At 43.4% G+C, this 21,965-nt stretch overlaps 1 protein-coding gene across 2 annotated transcripts in view; it reads right to left on the bottom strand.

The window, feature by feature from the left end:
- ISM1 (isthmin 1) overlaps positions 1-21,965 on the bottom strand; it is a 73,211-nt gene that overhangs the window by 24,971 nt on the left and 26,275 nt on the right. For both annotated transcript variants that reach the window (XM_042980924.1, XM_007086825.3), the window contains exon 2: positions 1,238-1,477. In XM_042980924.1, the coding sequence (XP_042836858.1) occupies positions 1,238-1,477 (240 nt within the window). The remainder of the gene's footprint in view (positions 1-1,237; positions 1,478-21,965) is intronic.

Below are 21,965 nucleotides of genomic sequence, written 5' to 3'. Positions count from 1 at the left end.
CATTTCTTAGCCACTATGACACTGGTATGATGAGCAAAACAACTCTGACCAAGGAAATCTGATCTAAAGTGGTGTCATGCACAGAATGGTAGTTAATTAAGGATCAATAGCTATGAGGTCAAGTTCAGGAACTTGCTGCCATGTAAGCTAATTGGAATTTGAAGCAGATAGGAAGAATACAAGATTGCTGCCCTTCCCCCAAATGAAAAGAATTGAGAACAAAGCTTGAAAGTATGGAAGCAGGCAAATGAGGACAGGAGCTACAACAGGCACTAGGTTGCCAGGGGTGGGTGAGCCTTCCTTGGTTATCATGGCTACCATCTTTGGGAAGACACAGAAGGAATTACAAGCAAAATTCAAAATTAGGAGTTTGTCTATGAAACATGGATTTGTAGGGTGAGTACTTCTGGGAGCCCAAGAGTCTACATTTGAGCTGCAACCACTGTTTACTAGACATATGACCTTGGGCAAACCAAATAGGAACTTACTGAGTACCTGTTGCATTATTGATAATGGAAAATGATGTGTGCTTCAGCTCCTTCATGAGAGTGTTGGAAGAGTCAAATCATATCAACATTTGCTTTGTAAAGCATTCTATTTCAGTGTAGATGAGTTATTTTTAATCCCAGGTACCCTTTTCCCTAACCTGCCATTCTCTTCAGCTTCTTCCCATCCCATCTTAGTGGTACTGATTCATCTCTCTCCCAGGAACTTCTGTTCTCCCCTCCTTTTCTTTTATCCATTTTTAAAAATCAGTCATTTACATTTTAGAGCAACTGAAGTGTTGTCACCTCCTGAGGGGGTTGCTGGTGTCCAAGGCAAGCCAAGAGGCATTTGTGAGAGGGTCTTCCTGAGTACTTTTGAAATCCTACTATAATTTGTCTAGTGCAACCACGTGTTAGATGGGCCCTTTTCTAGAGCTACCATATTTCATCAATTTCAGGGCATCTTATTTTGTTTTGTTTTTACAATTCAACAGCTCTGAAATCAGGATGTATTGTAGTCATTGGTGTTTTCTTTTTTTAGTGGTTCATGAAATAATGGTTCCTCTCACAATCAAGGGTGTTACGTAGATGAAATACAACACTGTTCTCATAGAGATAAAATGATCATAAATAGGATTCATTAGGGGCTAAGGAGGAAAATGAGGTAAAGCAGTGGTTGCTTTGGAATCAGGTCAAGACACAAAGAGACAGATTGTTTCATTTTCTTCCACCTTTCAACCCTCTAGCATTACCTGGATATTTGGATTCTGCCCATTTATATCAGCTTTGGAAAGATCTGGAAAGTTTGGTAGATCAAGGAGAAAGGACCTGGGGCCATCTCTTTGTAGGGAAGGGTGCCCAGCGTCTTGCCGGAATCGCTGTCTGGGGAAGGGTTGGTGTGCAGCCTGGTGGTCCAGATGCTCCCCTGGTGCTTCTTTGGAGAGAGAAAAGCTGGTTTCTGATACAGAGTCAGTTTCCACGTGGAGGTTATTCTAAAACAAACAGACAAGCAAATGAATAAATGAATATGAGGCACATGATTTAAAAATACCAGCCTTAACAGTCCATTAAGTTCCGGAGCAAAGACAATTCCAGTGGCTGGAATTAAACCAGGATGGCATTTCCAACTCATTTTCATTCCCCCTGGTTTATTTACTCCATCTTCAAAACGCCAAATCATCAAGAAACATTTCCCAGGCTGCTACCTGGGAATTTTCTGAGGGCTAATGAAGGCTATATATTCTGAGGGCTATATATTCCATTGAAGCACATCAACACAAAAGTGCTATTTTGAAGGAGAGGAGGTGTTCATTCAGAACTGCAATCAAATTATGGTTTCTTTCTCACAGCTTCAATTAATTAACCACTCTGGCATTAGTTATAGCCCCAGTGTCCAGAGCTCATTTCGTCTGTGCAGGCCATGGAACAAAAGATCTGACCAAACTGGATAAAATACTTGAGTCAAATCATTGAATATATCCATCCATGGATCCATCTCTCCACCCATCCACCTATGCGTTTCCCCATCCTATCCATCCATGCAACCATGTATCCATCCATCCAGTCAACAAGTGTCAACCACATGCTAGGCACAGGAGATAGAGCCATGAACAAGACATAGGCCCTATTCTTTTAATATGTACAACTACTATGACAGATCAGATCAGAGGGTGGTGACTGGTAAGAAGGAAGGAGAACATGATAGTGGCCAGGGACAACATTCGATGGGTTTCTGGAGAAAACCTCCTTGGGAAGGTGAGACTTGAACACCTGCAACAATCTGGGGAAGGAACATTCTCAAAGAGGAAACAGTAAGTAAGACAGTCCTGAGCTGGGGATGAACTTGGCCCATGTGAGAGACAGAAAGAAGGCCAATGAGGCTGGTATGGAGTGAGGGAGGGAAGATGGCATGCGATGAGGAGGAAGAGACAGGGATAGAAAAAGAAAAGTGACAAGAAGGCACTTTGAAATTTAATGTCTTTATTCTGCAAAGAAAAGTGCAAGTCTGTTGTTTCTCTCAGCTAGTAAAAAAATGTCTCTATTTTGTTGTCTTTTGGGGGAAATTTTTCTAGTGATTGAAGGGTGTAGAAGTTGTTGGACTTCTTTCCTAAACCAGCCCTTCTTCTCCTCTCATTCTCCCTGGACTTCTCACTGGAGGTTTCCTCCATCCCGTCAGGGATGGCATTTTCATGTTTACTGGTGAAGGGAGATGTAGAGATAGAATTTCACCAGCGTTTGGGTCAGTGGTTAATGCTTTTGTTATTCTTGGGCATGTTCTGGGGTTTTGGAGTGTATATTCCAGCACACTGTCTCCACACGCACTCCCTGCCCCCACCGCAGTGCCTTTGACCCAGCCAAAGGGTTACATCTGGTATCAAAACACTCCTGACTCTGAGTACCAAAGGTCAAGAATGGCCAGGGGATGGAACACATGCAGCAGATAAATATCTTCTTAGAGAGCTAACCTGAGGGAATGGATTTTTCCTGTATCTCTTTAAACAGGAATGGGTATGAGGAATAAACTTGTTGGTGCAGGGACCACCTTTGTGAATGTTCCAAGAGGCCAAGCGCAATTCTGAGACAGCCTGTCTTCTGTCTCCTTAAAACCTGCAGTTATAGAGTTACAGAGCGGGGAAGCTGGCTGCTCCTCATCATGTTTTTGCTTGCCCTCCCTTTTTGCTCAAGAAATGTGGCCAAGGGCTGTGTCTTTGTTCACCTTTCCAGCCACCTCTCTGCCATGGTTTTTGTCTCCTGGCACATCCTTGCAAAGGGAGTTGCCCTGGCATACCCAAGCATTGCTCAGTGCAATGAGGGCCAAATGTATTATGCTGAGACTGAGCCCAGCACATGGAGAGGGGGGTGGGGGAGGGGAGGGGAATGGAGGGAAGGGGGGGAGAGAGAGAGAGAGAGAGACAGAAAGAGAGAGAGAGAGAGAGAGAGAAGCATGCTAAGTCTTCCCTCAATATGAGTTCTTTATCATTGTTCCCTTGCTCTTCTTCCGGGATCCCCAACCCTAAAACTTCTGCAACAGTGTTAGGGAACACAGTTGGATTCTCATGGAGAATTTCTTGCCGCGGATTTGTGAGTATAAGTCTCAGAGGGGACCAAGATTTGCTTGCCAATTGCTTCCGGAATCACTTGCGAATCCAGCCCTAACTTCGTTGTAGTCACTGGGACATAACTGCTTAACTGGGTTAAAAATGGAGCTCTCTTTCCTTTACCCTGTGATGAAGTACACTTTCTACTCCTAAAACTCACATTTTAGAGGAAGAGATAGGAAAGGCTGTTTGGCATTTTGCTTAGATGGCTGAAAAACCAAGGACTGAATCTGAATGGTTTCTTGCTCTGAGTCTGGAATTTTCTTGGTAGGAGATACACCACCACAGAGTGATCCTGATTTAGCCACGAACCAAGAAACCCATTAAACATTCCATGGCTCAATGATCCTCCATGTAAAACAGTCCCATGCTGTCCCAGCAGGATGGTTAAGACAACTCAGTTGGGTTGTTGTCTACACATGAGAAAAAAAGAGAAGTTTAGAGTTAGGGCAATCGGCTGGCCAGCTCAGGCCACAAGCTCCTCTGCCGGGAATAGATTGGGGCTAGAGTATGTTTTGGCTTGAGTTCTGCACACAATTGTGGCATTTCTCCATCTTTTCCCGATCCCCCTGCCCACCCCCCAAACAAGTTCAGTGTTTGTAAAGCATTTGGAAGATTGTAAGTAATAAAGAAACACCAATCACAATCTCTGAATATCTGAATTATCCTTGTGTCTTTATCAAAACATATTTAACTGGAAACCTTGGCTCCCTGCAATGGGCAAGCTCCCAAATTTCCAGAAACTGGAAGCCCTGGGGAAGGGTGTCTTACAACACCTCCTATAAAATGAAACTCCACTCTATTCAATCAATAACAAGATTTGGGAGTGGCCATTATTTTGGAAATCTAGATTTTTGCATCTGGGGTGGGAGGCAGCAGACAGGATCTGCCAGCAGTGTAGGAGAAAGCCTTTTCTTCCTCTTGTCTTAGGAGCACACTGCACATCTTCCTTGCAGAGGCTCCACCAGAGGTCTGGGTTGATGGCCATCACTCCATCTATAACAATGAGCTCACCCACTGAGTGTCCCCTTAAGTTATTCTAGCAAAGTGAAGATTCTCAGGAAGGGTGGATCTCAAAATAAAGATGTTAAATAGTTTGTTTTACTCAGAAAAGCAAACAACTTTTTGTGAAGGTATTAGCTTGGGAAAGTCCAGGAACTGAGAAAGGAAAATGTCACCATACTTTCCAAGGTGCTGCGGGATTCATTTTGCCTAAACTCACATGACATGAAGAGGTCTGCTTAGTTTGAGAAAATATTTCTTTACCCACAATGTGTCTTTGAGCTGATCTTCAATCAGTGTTGCCGCTCCAATAGCATTGTTCTCTCTGAAACTGTAATTTAAGAGCTGGGATTACCAATAAAAAGAGGAACAGAAGAACTAATGCTATTATATGGTTCATACATATTCACTGTTCAACAGCTGAGGCAGGTGATCTATAGCGGCCAAATTATATAGCTTCTGCTTGACATTCCTCATCTTTGTGCATAGCTCCTGTCCCTCTGTTATTTTATAACGATTCTTACCTAAAATAGAAAACAAAGTAATCATAAAATGTTAACACTGATAAAATAATAAAATGGGAGCCATATATTTTGCCTCAGAGAGCAGTATTGTGGCAAATATTGCAATTTGCCTAATTCTACCTACCTATATCTATATCATCTATATCTATATCTATATCTATATCTATATCTATATGTCTATATCTGTATCTATATCTATAAATATATGGGTTTTTTCAGTATTTGTTTCAGGCGGCAATGTTCCTGGATAAAACTACATTTCCCAGCATCCGCTAGAAGTAACTGTGTGATACAGTTCTACCCAATGAGGTGTAAGTGGAAGGTGCTGGATGAGACTGCTGAGTGGGAGGCAGTCAGTTTACCATTTGCTTTTCTCTCTTCTCCTTTCTCTTGCCTAGAATGTGGACACAAGTGCTTTGAGTAAAATGAGGCTGCTGGCAGGCATGAAGTCGAAGGCTAGTCTCTAAAGGTGGCTGAATGGGCTTTCAACAATAGCCAAGTTATGAAAAGAGCCTAAATGTCCATCAACTGATGAATGGATAAAGAAGATGTGGTTTATATATACAATGGAACACTACTTGGCAATGAGAAAGAATGAGATCATGCCATTTGCAGCAATGTGGATGGAACTGGAAGGTAGTATGCTAAGTGAAATAAGTCGGTTGGAGAAGACAGATATCATATGTTTTCACTCACATGTGGAACTTGAGAAACTTAACAGAAGACCATGGTGGAAGGGAAGGGGAAAAAATAGTTATGAACAGAGAAGGAGGAAGGCAAACCACAAGAGATTCTTGGATACAGAGAACAAACTGAGGGTTGATAGGAGGTGGGGGAGAGGGGAAAGTGGGTGATGGGCATTGATGAGGGCACTTGTTGGGATGAGCACTGGGTGTTATATGTGAGCGATGAACCACAGGAATCTACCCCCCAAAACCAAGACTACACTGTATACACTGTATGCTAGGCAATTTGACAATAAATTATATTAAAAAAAATAATAAAGGTGGCTGAATGGAAAGATAGGGGAGCCTGGGTCCCTGAAGTCATGGTAGAGCCATCATACCAGTCCTGGATTGGTGGCCTCTGAACTTCTTTTACCACTACCACGAGCATTAATGTTGACATTGACAATGCTGCAGCACCGGTAACAACGTTCCCTGTTGTGACTCTAATTTTAGAGCTGTGACTACCAATGAGAAGGGAACAGCCCAGTTCAGTTAAGTGACTCGAAGTTGGGCACTCTGTTCTGTGCAACTGAACACCATCCCCAGCTGATAGAGGTACCGACAGGGCATTTAGTGAGTCATCATGGTGAACTTCACAGTGGCAGCCAGGCTACTGATACCAGCTAACTTTCCTAATAGCCTATTCCAAATCTGCCATCTGTACCCTTCTCCACACATTTATAGAATCTGCTCATTGTCTCAGCATCTATATATTAAATTTCTCAAACGTATTACTCACTGTGTAATGTAATATTTCCTTCAATTTGTCCTAAAGTCCTATCATTAAATTTTAAGGAGTTTGTCCTCAATAAAAGAAACCAGAGCTCCTTGGGCAAATGGCTGATTCCAGAGTTTGGGCCAGGAAGTATAGGTGAGTTTGGGATACTTTGATGTGGCAGAAAATGAGGAAGCTTTTAGTGGTTAATAGTGTCCTCTCTGGGGCGCCTGGGTGGCTCAGTCGGTTGAGCATCTGACTTCGGCTCAGGTCATGTTGTGACTTTTCCAACAGGCCACCGCTTCCCTGGTGGCATTTTCTGGGTCATTTGGAGGCTTCTAAAGCTATGTGGTTCTAGTATCTCCTCCCTCCTCCCTGCTCTTAGCAGATGATCCTCAGTGCCCCTGGGAAAGATGAACAGAGAAGAAAAAAGTCTCTCATTGGTAGATTGGGGACAGTTTCTAAGATGCTAAGCCCAGACACTTTCTCATTTGTGTCCTTTCTTCCCAGGACATCACTGGCCCAACCACTGTTTCCAGCCACTGCCTGGCCAGAGCTGCTCATTCTGGCCATCCTTCTGACCAAGGTGGGTTGCCACAGCCACATCAAGGTCAAAGTGGTCACAATGTTTAGAGTTTCCAGCTGGACATTTGGCACAGGTAGAGGGAGAGGTTCTTTGGAGAGGATAGGGTGGTAAGCTCAAGGGGAGGCAATCAAGGTGTGGAAATGAGTGGTGGGTCCACCTTTGGAAAAAGCATGCTAAGCATCATTGTCCCAATCTGCAAATAGCCACCTGCCCTATTCTGCAAACATCCACCAAAGGCTGGTATGTGAATAAAAGGGTTTATCTGACCATTTCCAGAACCTCCAGAAGAGGCACAAACTGGTGGCTGGCTAAGAGAGTTTTAGTGCCTTATTTATTTATTATTTATTTATTTATTTTTTAAAAGGCTGTGGTAACTATTCCCAGATTAACACAACCAGGCAGACTTCTTGGAGGCAGATGGGATGGCAAATTTCTGGAGGGCAATGAACAAGTATATCTGCAATCGCGAAGCCCACACCCTCCAATTCCACGAGCTCAGGGGGCACCCAATAAGTACTAGTTGATGATAATGATGGCTACGGGCCTAGTTAGATTTCATTTTAATTAGGCTCAGGCTACAGGCCTCATTACCCCTAATGGGGCTTTTATGTGGGATTCTAAAGAAAAAAAAAAAACAATCTAGGAATCTTCTATTGAAGATATTAAAGAAGATATTATTAGCAATGCTTTTGGTCTCATAGACTTTGAACAACAAACAACAGAGATTATAATTAATGTCACTGCAGCCTCTCTCCTTAAAACATACTAACAATATAGCTAATTAGCAATATGTCCTCATTTGGGGCTGGACATCTGCATATTATTATCGACAATGCTTGTTTCCTTTTTCCAGATTAAAGGAAGCCATGCTGCACCCAGGCATATGGCCATTCTCCTTTCACATTAAAACACTCCGTTTTTCTTCTACCCACGATAAACACACTCAGAGCTTTATCTGTGCTAGGCATCGATTTTTGTCTGGAACACTTCCACGCATCTAAAAATAAGTTCAAGAATGCCATTGGTGGTATTTCAAAGGGAAGAGCAAAATTTCCCTGTTTGGGGAGATGAAAGAATGAAAGGGCACCCTGATTATCTTTACACATGATCGGAGAGCAGGCGCTTCTAGGAAGAGAAAACCAGAATAAACAAAATGAGTTTCAGGCAGTAAAATCGGCTATCTCAGGGGGGTGCACTTGCTCGTAGGGCTCAGGAAGATAAGCACAGAGACCACTATAGCCATGGAAGCAGGGGGTGATGGAGGCTTGTCCTGTGAACTACTGGAAAGAAGTAACCAGGACCCATGGGGAGAACCCTGCACTGGTGAATATATGGAGGACAGGGCTGGCCACCCTCTGTTCTCTCTTTGTTCAGTGTGTGATGGCAATCACGCACCTTCAGCCAGCAGGAACAGAGAGAATATCAACAGCTTTATTTTACAGCAAGCAGAAAATGCCAATTCCTGGCAGAGGGGAAATGGCTAGAGATATGCTTCCATCTTTGCTGTGGAAGCTTGAAGACAACCCTGGGAACTAGTGACATGGGCACATCATGTTTCAAGAACCCAGGAGTGTTGCATCTTGGTTGGGAATGGGGGCTTCTGTTGAAAGCCTGACTAATAGCTGAGGAATCTTTTGTTACAGTGGCAGAATGTATCACAAGAATGTTTATTTTAGGGCTTGGGAATGACCCTGCTTGATCCCAGGCGAGGCTTTAGAAGACATGAAGAATGGTCAACTGGCTGCACTTGAGCAGGGAGCTGGCTCCATGGGGAAGGGGCCACTACTGTGGGCCACCCACCCCTGTGATTCTTTCTTAATTGAAGGCTCTGGGGGCTGGCTGACAAAATGGAAGTCAACAACCCACTGGCTTGTCTCAGATACTTCTGTAAACAGCTTTGATCTTGAAAATGTGCATGTTATTGGTGATTTTTCAAGTTGTGCTTTCTCCACTGCTGGCAAAGAAAACAGAGTGGGAACTATCCAGGGCCCATTTCCTTTATGTCCTGTTAAGCTAAAGAATGAACAGAAATGAAATACAAGTTTTTCTTTCAAGTCTAAGAAAACATGTAAGAAGCAAGGGGAGGAAGCCAATTTGGCCAAAAAAACAAAACAAAACAAAAAACAAAACAAAACAAAACAAAACAAAAAAAAACCCTTCACCCATCATCTAAAACATCTCTGTAAATGTAGGGGATGGAGAAATTGTATTTTCCAAAACCATTCTCAGGGGGAATGGTGGACCTGCCTAGAAGGCACACTTTGGTAAGTCCCTTTTGGTGTGAGACAAACCCTCCTCAAGAGTAAGCTCAGGGGAGGTTTTTGTCTGCTGAGAGGGCTGTCTGAATCTCAAGGCTGTAAAGAACAGGCCAGTGGTGGCCACCAGGGGGCCCTTGGGCCACTTGGAACTTAGCCTCCCCTCCATGTCAAATTTTGAGCAAAATACTTAATGAGTCTGGATTACTGAGGGTTTTTCAAGTTGTGCTTTCTCCATCTGTAGTAAAGAAAGAGTGGCAACTATCCAAGACCCATCTTCCAGGACCCAATTTGAAGAAGCACCAAATTGTTAATGTACCTAAATGGCCCAACTATCTAAGCCAGCCCTTGACAAGAGAGGGCTGGTGTCAAACAGGACAAGGAGTCCCAGGAGGCTAACATCGCTGCAGGGATTCAGTGTCTCCCCACATGAAATGGGGGGAGGCTCCCAAGGCCCAGGTCAAGGCTGGTGTTCTGCTGTTGACAGAACTAAAGAGCATTGGAGGACAGAGTTCAGCGGCTGACCTGGGGGTGGGGGTGACCCTGGAGACCCTTGCCCAGTTTATTATTTTAATCACGAAGATGGACTTCTCTCAACACTCAAAGTCAAGATCCTTCCTTGAAACCTACCACAAATCTCTGCTCCAAGTACCTCTAAAATAGATTTTATTAATTAAAAAAATTTTTTAATGTTTATTTATTTTTGAGAGACAGAGAGAGATAGAGCATGAGTGGGGGAGGAGCAGAGAGAGAGGGAGACACAGAATCTGAAGCAGGCTCCAGGCTCTGAGCTGTCAGCAACGAGCCCGATGCAGGGCTCAAACCCACAGACCGTGAGATCATGACCTGAGCTGAAGTCAGATGCTTAACCGACTGAGCCACCCAGGCAACCCCTCTAAAATAGGTTTTAAAGGAATTTAAATTTATTTAATTTAATAAATTTATAAATAATATAAATAAAATATAAGAAGTATAAATAAAATATAAAAATATAAATAAATTTATATATAAATAAATTTAATATTTAATTTATTTAAAGGAATAGGTTTTAAAGGAATTGGACCTTGGCCTGGAAATTCTGGAAAAGGGCTCATGGTATTGTGGAAGGTGCCTGGGCCAGGAGGTATAAGGCCTGGTTTTATGTCCTACCATTGTCCCTACCTAGTTTTGTAAACTTAGGCAGGTTTCTGTACCTGTTTGTCTGTGGTTTGCAAAAATGTCTACAAATACTCTAAACATCCATGCCTTGGGTAGTGGCTTCCAACACTGTCATTCTGTTTGGCCACGTGATTTACTTTGGCCAATGAATGGCCAAAGCAGAGAAAAGTACTTATGTATTGGGGCTTGTCTATTTTTGTTGTGCTTTGTAATCCCAAGACCACTGTGTGGAAGAGGCCTGGGCTAATCTGTTGGATGATGAGAGGCATGTGGAACACAGATAATTCACCCCAGACAAGTAGCCAGCCAATGACTAGCCACTCAAATGGAGACCATCCTAAGACCATCCAGCCCTAGCTGAGTCAACCCAGAGTAGAAAAGCCACTAAGACGACCCATAGAATTGTGAAAAATAATCAGTGTTTGTCAGTTTAAGCTAATGAATTCAGAGTGATTTGTTATATAGCAAAAGCTAACAGATTCAGGGCCTCAGTGATTTCTTCTGTAAAATGGGCATGGTGAAGTGGGGTGGGTACTGCAAAGAACTTCTCCATCTATCCAGTTCTGACATCCTAGCAATGGAGTCCTTGAGAGACACTTGTCCTGGAGAAAATATTTTCCAACAATGCAAAAAGAATATTATATCAAATGCTTCAAATTAAAGGTGGGAAGATTAAACAAAAAATCCAATGGTTCTAAATACATAAAAATGTAACTACAATTTCAATTATTAGAACACCTTCGCCTTCTCCACCTGCTAACTCAAAGCTGGGTAAAATCTGTCGGAAAACCACCCTCTGCCTACTGCTTCCGTCAATTACATGTGCTGCTTTGTTAACAGCTCTATTGCCAGTTTTTCAAAGATCCAACTTGAGATTTAACAATTCTCCCCTTGCACTTTCATGATGCACCTGTACAGCTCCGTGGGCTGCCAGAAACTAGCAATGCCCATTTACTAGGGAACCCCTACTGACACTATAAAACAATTATAGAGCTATCATAGACCAAATGCAGCCTGAGGTGAAGAGAAAGCTGTGCACCACCAGGAGTGGCTCCCTTGCCCACCTGCCTATACAGATTGTTCTTATTTGGACTGCTGTTCTGTTCTCCAGGGAAACTGTTTGATCCCTATTTGGAAAGCTGGCAGAACATGTGATTGTGATCCCTTGGCTTAGTCTGGCTAACCCTTCTCTATAAATGGTTGGGGTGTTTGTTCTTTTCGTGGATTCACTCAACAAACACCCTCCTGGGCACGCACTTTGTGCCAGGTGCTCTGCTGCGGGTGAGACAGGTCAATAGCACATCGCTTGTTAAAGACAAATTATCCCAAACTTGGAAATAAAGGAAGAGGATGTCTGCGAGTCAATCAGTTTATTCCAGGGCACAGTGTGACAGGCCTGTAAAGATTATTTAACTCTAGGAGAAGGTAACTTTGTTTCACTTATTATTGACTATTGATGAGAGCCCAGACTAAAAGTTACACAGTAACTTGTACATTTTGATCTTGTAGAAATCCAATTTGTTTTTTGGCCTGGTAGAATATTAACTCATTAAAAATTGTCATCATAAGAAAAAAAAATTGTAACTCTGTGAGGTGATGGCTATTAACCAAACACTGTGGTGATCATTTCATAATATATACATCCACCAAATGATTGTTGTATACTTTAAACTTATACAATGCTATATGTCAACTGTATATCAATAAAACTAGCAAAAAAAGAGAGAGAGAGACAATAACTGAAAGTTTACTGTTTTATTGCCTTATAGGACATTAACCAGTTTTATTTCTAACTTACAAGTTTACATCCTCATGATTTTCTTAAGTAATGTTTTGGGTTTTTTTTAATGTTATTTATTTTTGAGAGACAGAGAGAGAGAGAGAGAGAGAGCAAGCAGGGGAGGGGCAGAGAAAGGGGGAAACAGAATCTGAAGCAGGCTCCAGGCTCTGAGCTGTCAGCACAGAGTCTGACGTGGGGCTTGAATCTACAAACCATGAGATCATGACCTGAGCCGAAGTCATACGCTAAACCAACAGAGCCACCCAGGTGCCCCTTAAGTAATGTTTTAAATATGTGTTCCTCAAATCCTCTGTTCTGGCATTAACATCTTAGTTCTCTCATTAATTAGTTAATGTTAACAGTAGGTCATGTGCCAGATCGGGTGGGCACCCTCATTACTTTCAACCATTTTATTACCTCCCTGTACCCATACCGTTTCCTACTCTGACCCTAGAGAAACAAAGCAACCCCCAGCGTTGTTCTCCGCAAAGATAATTCTCCCGCTAGAAATCATTCAGTTCGTTAAGGTTCAAGAAAAGAGAACAACAGGTTTTCAGAGGCTGTCTTTCTGCGAGTGGTCATCAAGTGAGGGTTTGCAGCCAAGAACATGCTTATAGGTTTACTACTCTCCCCAGCATAAACACCATGGTATTAGGATGTATTGGTTTGATTCTGGGCAGGAAATGGATGGCACTGAGGTCCTAGATGAGCAAGGAAAGCTTAATAAAGGAACAATTAACACATGTCTGAGCAAAGAGGCTGGAAACCACTGAAGACACTGCAGTGCCCAGGGCCACTAAAGCCAGGGAAATCTTATTCCCCCAGGCCTGAAGAGACAAGGAAAGAGGGAGGTCTCCATTGCCAAAAGTGAGAGAGAGAGTTGTGTGTGGGGGGACATACGGGGCTTACTCAATATTGCAACTTCCCTCTCCTCTTCCTCTCACCTGCTGCCTGAGAGCAAGGGAGCCTGTCGAAGTAATACACACAGATCAAGCACCCAAGAGATAAGCTAGGATGGAGAAGGGCAAAGGTTGTGTCTAGACAGAGAAACAGAAGATATAGGGCATATAGCTCATGTCTGGGAAAACCACATGAGCACTCGTGCCAGGCACTGGATATTAAATCTAATCTTTACAACGTCCATTTGACGTAGCCATGAGTACCCCTATTCCATGGATGGGAAAGTGGAGTCAGAGAAGCCCCTAGCTATTAAGTAGGCTCCACAGCCCTGTTCCTCCCGCTGTGCCCCATGGTCCTAACTTCTCCCCTGGACTAAGAGGGTACTTACTCTTTAGAGTAAGAGGGTCTGCAGCCCCTTGAAGCCCCGTCCTCCCCCAACTGCAGCTCCTGCCCAGGGGTAATGAGGGGTAGCTGTTCCAAGAGGACTGGCTTGCAAACACTGCCCTGAAGCACACTGTTGATTTATTCTTCCACTCTTTTCCCCCATTTTGTTTGGTGGGGAAGTCCTGGACCCATTTTTTTAGGAAGACTCATTCTAGTCCAATGCTTCTTGACTTGTGCAGTCTGACCGTATACATTAATATACATACAATATATATTTATAAATATATGTCTATTTATAATAGCATTTTATTATTTATTATATTATAATTATAATATATTATAAATTATAAAATTAGTATTATTACATTATTATTTATTATAAATTATAAAATTATTAAAATTATAATATTTATTATTTATTATATTTTATATAATATAATATATATTTACCTACATATTATATATAATTTGTGTTTATAAATATATTTTACATATTATTTATATAGTGTATATTTATATGCGATATATATTTATAAACATATTTATAAACATATATCGCATATAAATATAGTCACACTGTACAAGTTGAGAAAGATTGGGCTAGTATGAGTTTTCCTAGGAAAATGAATCTAGGACTCCCCTCTGCTAAAAAAAAGTATATACTTAAATGTATATATTTATAAATGTAAATTCTACCTATCTATTGAGAGAGGAGATGAAATAAGAATGAATGGCACATAGTACTTCATTCAAGCATTGTGACCGCTATTCAGGGGACCAGATGAGGCAAAGAACAGACAAAACAGGTCACAAAGAGCCAGTCCTCAAACATGTGTTGCTTTCGATATTAGCATTTGGTGCCATCACATTCATCCTCACGCCTGCTAAATTTGGGGTGAACTTTGGAAGTGGCAGCAGCCCAAATGGCCAGGCACCCACAGTAAAATGTTTAAGTAAGATGCCTGCATAGAATAGTCACAGAATGAAACCCTATAGAGCAATGAGCAAACTACAACCACACCCAAGAACATCGAAGAATCTCACAAACATGATAGTGAACAAAGCAAGCAGATACCAAAGAACATAAAGCATATGATTCTATTTATACAAAGTTTAAAAGCCAGCAAAACTAACTGCTGTTAGAAGTTAGGACAGTGGTGTCCGGGGCATGCTAGTGACCTGCAGGGAGTTCTTGACTGGGCTCTGGGGCACTGACCATGCTCTTTTCCTGGTCTGGGAGCTGGTCACACAGTGCATTCACTTTGTGAAAATTGATTGAGCTGTGTGCTTATGATCTGTGCTCCCTTTGGTATGCACGTTACTTAGATGAGAACTTACCCAACTACCAAAAACACAAGAGAAAACAGAAAAGGAATCCTAGAGAAATGGCAATTGGCAAGATCACAGATATTACTTAAAGATGCCAAGCTTCTCTACTACTGCTATTTTCTGAACAATAAAGGGCAGAGGGAAACACACCTTTTGAAAAAAGAGGGGCTCCACCTGTAGAATGGGGAGCATCTCTGTGGTAAACACACATCTTTTTTATTATTCCCTTTTCTCATTAGTCTTTCTAGTACTCACGGGTATATTGTTAACCTTTGATCTTGAACGTTTCCCTGCCCCCTCAGGCTCAGCTCCTATCTTCCCTAGTTGTAACCACACCTCCGTCTCCACCACCTTTTCAGAAATGTCTTCTCTGTACTAGCCTTGTCCCAACACTCATCGTGCATCAACTCAGTGCCTCCCCAAGTTCCCCACTGGGTGGGTACAATTACATCATCTCCACCATACAGATGACAATGCTGAATTGAGAATGTTATGAAAGTCACTCAGCTCATAAAGAGTCTAGCTGGGGCTGACTGTGACTGTGAATCCGGCTGATGGGCAGGGGCTGTAGGTGTTAATGCTGGACAGTGGAGACAAGAGATGGCAGCCTGTGTTGGCCAAAGCCACCGGGAAGAATGTTAACCACCCCAGTGTAAAGGGAAGGATCAGGACAGAGAGAGAGAACCAACCTAGATGACCAATGGGCAGCCCTTCCAAAGATGCCTACCCTTCAGGACAGAGGGAGTGGTCAGTGCTTTAGTCTTTTGAATTTTAAAGCCATTTTCATCTCCACGATCCCCTATTAAGACATAGCTAGTCCTGAGAATAGTCACAACAGACCTGCCTGGCAAGAGCAGGGCACAAAGTGGGGATCCGGCTCCTCATGTTGATGGAACATGATCCCGGAGATCTTTGGGAGGAGGTGGCACATGGAGAGAGTTTCTGGGCTGGGCCCAGAATGCAGGATTCCCGACTCCCAGCCTGATGTTCTTCCTACTGAATTGTGTGCTTCACAACTGGGTGCTAAATACCCTCTAAATAAATAGATGGAAGGACAGATGGGTGAATGAATGAATAGGATTTCAAAGCTCCAGAGGCATAGGCACAGCTGAATCACCCTGCCTCCCTGATGTTAGGATCCTGGGATGTGGGGAGATGAACAGGGGCTCTGGCAGAGGTGGGGAAAGTCCTCCCTGCCTCAGTTTCTGGCCTGGTCTCCACTGGTGAGGTGACCCCAATTTCTGTCCAACATGACATGGCACCCGCCTCCCAGTGATGTCATGAGTAGTGCCCGGCTTTACTCCACCCAGAGAGAGAATGTAGAGACAGCATTGGAGGCTCCAATGCAGACAGCCACCTGTGTGTGACTCATTCACCATTCAACACTGAGTAAGTGCACCAAGCAGAAGCCTTGGTGGGGCAACATGGGGCAGCAGGCACTTGGGAAGCAAGGACAGAAGGGAGACTCTGAAGGAGATGAGGGGTAGGAGCCCAGGTATTTTGTTCTCTTACATTCAGTTTAGATTCTAAACATTTTCTGAATCTACTTGCTTCTCTTCAGTGTCAAATAAGAATCCAAATATATTCTATATGTATGTCTACATACATATTTCTTTACATATACACATTTATAAGTGTGGATACATAAGTGTATACATGTGTTCACCAAGCTCATGGAAAGTGTTAATAAGCTGAAGTATCACCTGAACCTACTTGTTCTCAAAGTGTGGCCGCCAGTCCAGCAGCATCAGCATCACCTGTTAACTTGAAAAATCCTGACTCTCAGGCCCTGTCCTGCAGAATCAGTCTCTGGGGTGGGGCCTGGCAGCTTGTGTTTTAACCAGACCTTCCAGGAAGTCGGAGGCAGGCTAACATCTGAGATCCTTGGCTTTACCCAGGAGAATATGAGGAACAGGTGGCTGAGTAGTAGCTAAGGAGCTATTATTCTGAGGGTCACTTTAGCAAAGGGAAAGATTTTCAGGAAATGAAGGGCTCTCAAATGGTAAACTGAGGGAAATGTAACCAGGTAAATAGCAAATGAGCCCCAAGGCATCCAGTCCAGCACGGGGAGACCCTCTGAGCAGTCACCCACTCCTCAGGGACTCCCCCCTTCCCCGCAATGAGGACACCAAGGGCAGAGCTCCTCAACTCTTGGGTCCCTGGGTGAAGGAAGGTGCCGCTGAGTCAGGTGACATTAGGAACTAGGTGAAAAGGTAGAACCTCAAAGATGGAGGCTATACTATAAGACTTGGCTCGCTTCCCACTTATCCCCAGCATCAATGTCTTCTAGCCTCGTCCTGCTCATTTAGGTAGCTAGTGTCCCGAATGGAACAGCAACGGGTTTCTAACTGACATCCCCTTCACAGTGTATCTGTCTCCGAATAAGCCACTCTGGGCCATGGGGAGGGACAGGCTTGGGCCCTGACTGGCTACGGGATAAACTTTCCTAGCTCAGAGGGCTGGCAAATTAAACAAGGCCCATGAGGAGGGCCTCAGGAAGGCCAGAGAGAAATTATCCATCAGTGTATGAGAGACAAGGGAAGAAAGAAGGCAGGAGACAGAGGAGACAATTGGACCAAGAGTTTCCTTCAGGCACCCCAAATGCCAAGTGCCTATTACCATGGTTTGGAGATGGCTCCTCTTCAAGCCTGAGAGCTCCCTACAAACCCATCACAAGGATAAACGCCAAAGTGTCCGCCATCAAAGCTGCAGCTTTCCAGGAGATGAAAGAATGACACAGGTATGAAGTTGGAGAAGCAATATCAATCTGTTCCCAGCATATCTACAGACCTTACCATCAGAACCAAATGTGCCCCATTCCACAGGGAAACACCCCTGAGGAGGAGTCCTTCAACAGCTCCCCTTCACACTTGCTCCTTAACCTTCCAGGGAGGCCTTCTGGGAACAGAAGCCTGATGGATGAGTCCAACCTGAGACAACCCACACAGGCCCTGACTGGATAGGGCTCATGTAGCAACCAGAGCTCCACTCTCCTCCAGCAAATTTATACCTCATTCTGTGAAAATGACATTTATTTGCTTCAGCTCAAACTCCCCCATTCACTCCCCAAGTCTGCAGATGGAAAGACTGGCTTGGAGTTAAAGAAAAATCCATTTTTAACCAAATGCTGGGTAGTCAGCCACTGAGAGGTCCAAATGCTCACCTTCCCCAGTGGTCTAGAGAAAGGCACAGAGTTTGCAGAAACTTCTCCAACAAGGTACATGACACAAACTTACAAATGTCTTTCAACATACTGACTTTTGAAAGCAGGCTCTATAAGGTCAGAATGTAGTTTGTTACAAGTGGATCTGCTCATTCCCTGACCAAAGGAAGTAAGTTTCTTGCCTTTCCAAAGACAAAAAAAAAAAGCATTTCATGATCCCTCCCTCCCACACACCACTTCTGGTTCTCTCCCCTCCCTCCCTGGCCAGGATCTCAGGCCTGGATCCCAACTAATAGAAGATCACGTTCCCCGGAATTCTGCCCTCCCCAAGGGAATTTCTCCCATCCCAGGTCTTGAACAAAGATTCCACGATGCATGTTTGATCTCTTCACGCTCCATTTTCATTAGTCCTTCACACTCGCCATCACTTGGAAAAATACAAACAGCATGGTTCAGTTTTAAGGTTAAGAACTGACAGTCTCCATAAACATTTTTACAATGGAAGCTGACTTATCTACTGCCAGGATTTGGTGTCTGTAGGAGGGAGTGAGGTGGGATGAAGGCAAGGAGTGAGTAGTAGAAGCCTTCAGCGTCAGAATGAGAGAACAAGTACTGGGCATTAAGTACAGGTGAAAGACGCCCCTGTGGCATTGCTGGCAAAGAACTGGATTGACCCATCTCTGGATAATTAAGGCATCGCAGGGAAACCTGAGATGCAGCATACCCCAGGTATGCATTCCTGACTTATGGAAAATACAAAGTGATCAGTAGTCCTAAGCTGGAAGGTTGCATGTCATGAATATTAAAAGTGACCTAGGAAGAGGTTATAAAATCATCTCATTCTCAGGAAGAGACAGTGGGTAAATTGGATGCATAGTAGACCCAGAACTTAACCCACACTCCACCCTAAATCACCTCAAATATTTAAGAGCTGAACTTATCTGGGATTCATTTTGAATGGTGTGTGGGCAGATGAGCTTCAGGACCTTTATTCATTTACTCAACATGTAATTACTGAGAGGCAATTACTCTATTCCAAGGACTGGGAATGTGATGGTGAGAAGACATACCATTCTTGCCTTCATGGAGTTTCTAGTTTCTACTAGGGGTTCCCATGTTTTGCTGTGCCTCCTGATGCCCAGGTCACACCCCAAACCATTTAAATCAGGGTGTTTGGAATAGGACCCGGATATTTTTCAAAGATCTCTAGGGGATTCCATTGTGCTGCTAAGTTTGGGAATCACTTAGGATTCTTTTTTTTTTTTTTTTTTTTTTTTTTTTTCTCAAGTTAGTTAACATACAGTGTAGTCTTGGCTTTGGGAATAGAACCCAGTGATTCATCTCTTACATATGACACCCAGTGCTCATCCCCAAAAGTGCCCTTCTTAATGCCCACCACCCATTTAACCTCCCCCAACTCCCCCACACTTAGGTTCTTGACTGCGTTGCAGTGATTTGTCCCATCAATGAGCACCAAAGCTTGCCAATCACTTACCCTAGCAGCTCTTGCTCTGCCTTCTGAAGCTCCATGTGTCCACAAGGACTTCATCCTAATGTCTTCAGGACAAGTGCAAAATTCTATGTAGCTCCCAAAGGAGTTCCCTAACTACAAGTACTAGCCACATTCTTAAACGCTGGTAGGAGTACCTCCTTATTCCAAACCCTAAATCGGAACACATTAGCCAGCACCTAATCTGATAATGGTATAAAATATTTGAGACCCAAGCCATCCCAGAAACTCTAAGCCTCCTGCTGCCATAGCTACAAGGTTATTTCATGGCATAAATCCTGGGAGCAGACTCCCAGGGGGTTTAAATCACCCGAAGTCTTTGTTAAGATAGAAAAAGAGAACTTGCTTGATAAGCCCTCTCCCTCTGTTCTCTCTGAGCTTTTATATCCCGTGTTCCCCTTCAAGCAATCAATGGAAAGCCATTATAGATTTTCTTGGACCTACTCCTGGATTTTCATCAATTTAGAAAGGAAACATTACATTAAGTCTTTTTCTGGAAGGCCCCAGGAATTTTCAAAAAATGAGAATAAAAGAAAAGAGAGAGAAAAAGGAGTTTGCTTTGAAGTTGCAATGAACGTGCCAGAGGAAACAAAACAAAACAAACAAACAAAAAAACCCAAAACCAAAACGATGGATCCTGAGAAAAATGTTGCAGAAGAAGGACTTCCCCTGCTTCCCATTGTGCGTTCTTAAGGCTGAAGTGGTCCCCACTCAAACGGCCAGCGCCTGCCAGTTGGCCAGCCCAGCAACATTCCACTATAGAGATTAAAACCAACTTTATGATTGTGGTGCAAATAATAAAGAGCCTGGCAGGGTTTCCTTCCAAAATGAAAGCTCATTTATTTTCCGAGGTGTATAATTTGGTTGTAAATGTTTCCTTTGGGCCAAAACATCCCAGATTGGGTTCTTGCCTGGAACACATCACTGCTTTGCTGGAGAAGAATGGCCTCCGTGTGGTCCTGCCGCATCCATCCACTCAGCATGGAGGGGTTCAAGTTGGCCTGCTCTTCTTCCCATCTGGAGGCAGCAGCCAGTCTGCTGGGCAGAACCAGACATGAGGAGGCAGGAGGCGCTGGGCCTGGACTGGCTGCACCAGCTCCCAAGCCCTGGTCCACCTATGAAATGGGCAGGCTCAATACTCACCCTCACTCATACCTGTTATGGTACCTCTTGATGGTGGGGAGAGTGGAAGATCATTAGAAGCCCTGTCCCCTGTAAGACCTGGCTTTTCTTCTAGGTCTTTGTGTCCTTATTTTGTTTATCTTTTCAAAAATCATCCTAAAAAAATCCACCCAGCAATGACTAATATTTGGATAAAGGCAAAGTCAGATTCTTTCCAGGGCTCATGGGCTGACCACATGTACTTAGGGCCAGAATTTGGACCGTGGTGTGTAGTCAATCTCACCCAAGTATAAACAGCTCTCTCTCCTATATAAGCAGCTTCAGAAATAGCAGCCCTTTCTACCAATTTCATGTTTATAAACTCTCTTCCTTATATCATATACTTTCACCCTATCTTCCACTTGTACCTTCATGGTAAATTCAAAGCCAGAGCTATGCTTTGTGGATAAATATATATTTATTGCACTTTTCCCCCCTCCCAAACAGCTGGTAACACAGAACAGGGAAACATCTTGTGGGATCAGAGGAATGGCATTAAAGTCATCCCTTCAGGATATCTGAAGTTGTTACTCTAACACTGGGATCAGCGCACAGAAAGGGGAGAGAGGTGAGCTGAAAGGAGAAACAAAATTAGTGCAGTTCACTGTAGGGAACATGAGAGGAACACTGGTAGAAATTAGTGTTATGGGACCTGGCTCAAGGGGTGAAGTTCAATGGTCTCACGTACTATGAAGTCACCTGCTGGGAAATGATGAAGCGTGCTTTGGCTAAACCTAAGACCCTTCTGAGATTGACCTCAAAGCAGTATGTCAGGCACAATGTTACATAAAATAAAGTTGCTTTCTACAGAGTGTAGACACCTCACTGCTAAGATGAATGGCCCACCAGCTTGTCAAAATTATATCAAATTTTCCAGCTGATCATGGCTTCTCTGAGTCAGTTCCCCCACCAGCTATGGGCAGTTCCCCCTCAGCTTTTTGGATAATCACCTGCTGCTGGACGTTAGACTGCTAATTCAAGTGGAGAAACAAGAAATGTTCTTAAAGTAGAACCAAGGAATTAAATGCTAGAGAATAAAGGTTTCTGACAATTCACGCACAAAGAAATTACTAATATGAATAGGGCACCATAGCCTTAGTCTCAAGTAGCAAATTCCTTCAACACTTTTTGCTGCTGCCATCAACTACATGGCCCACCTGAAACTTGGAAATTCAGGTTCATACAGT

Source organism: Panthera tigris, chromosome A3 (genome assembly GCF_018350195.1).
Source record: "Panthera tigris isolate Pti1 chromosome A3, P.tigris_Pti1_mat1.1, whole genome shotgun sequence".
In the NCBI taxonomy this organism is placed as follows: Eukaryota; Metazoa; Chordata; class Mammalia; order Carnivora; family Felidae; genus Panthera; species Panthera tigris.
The sequence above is the reverse complement of the archived record's forward strand: the minus strand, read 5'-3'. Positions and strand labels throughout refer to the sequence as shown.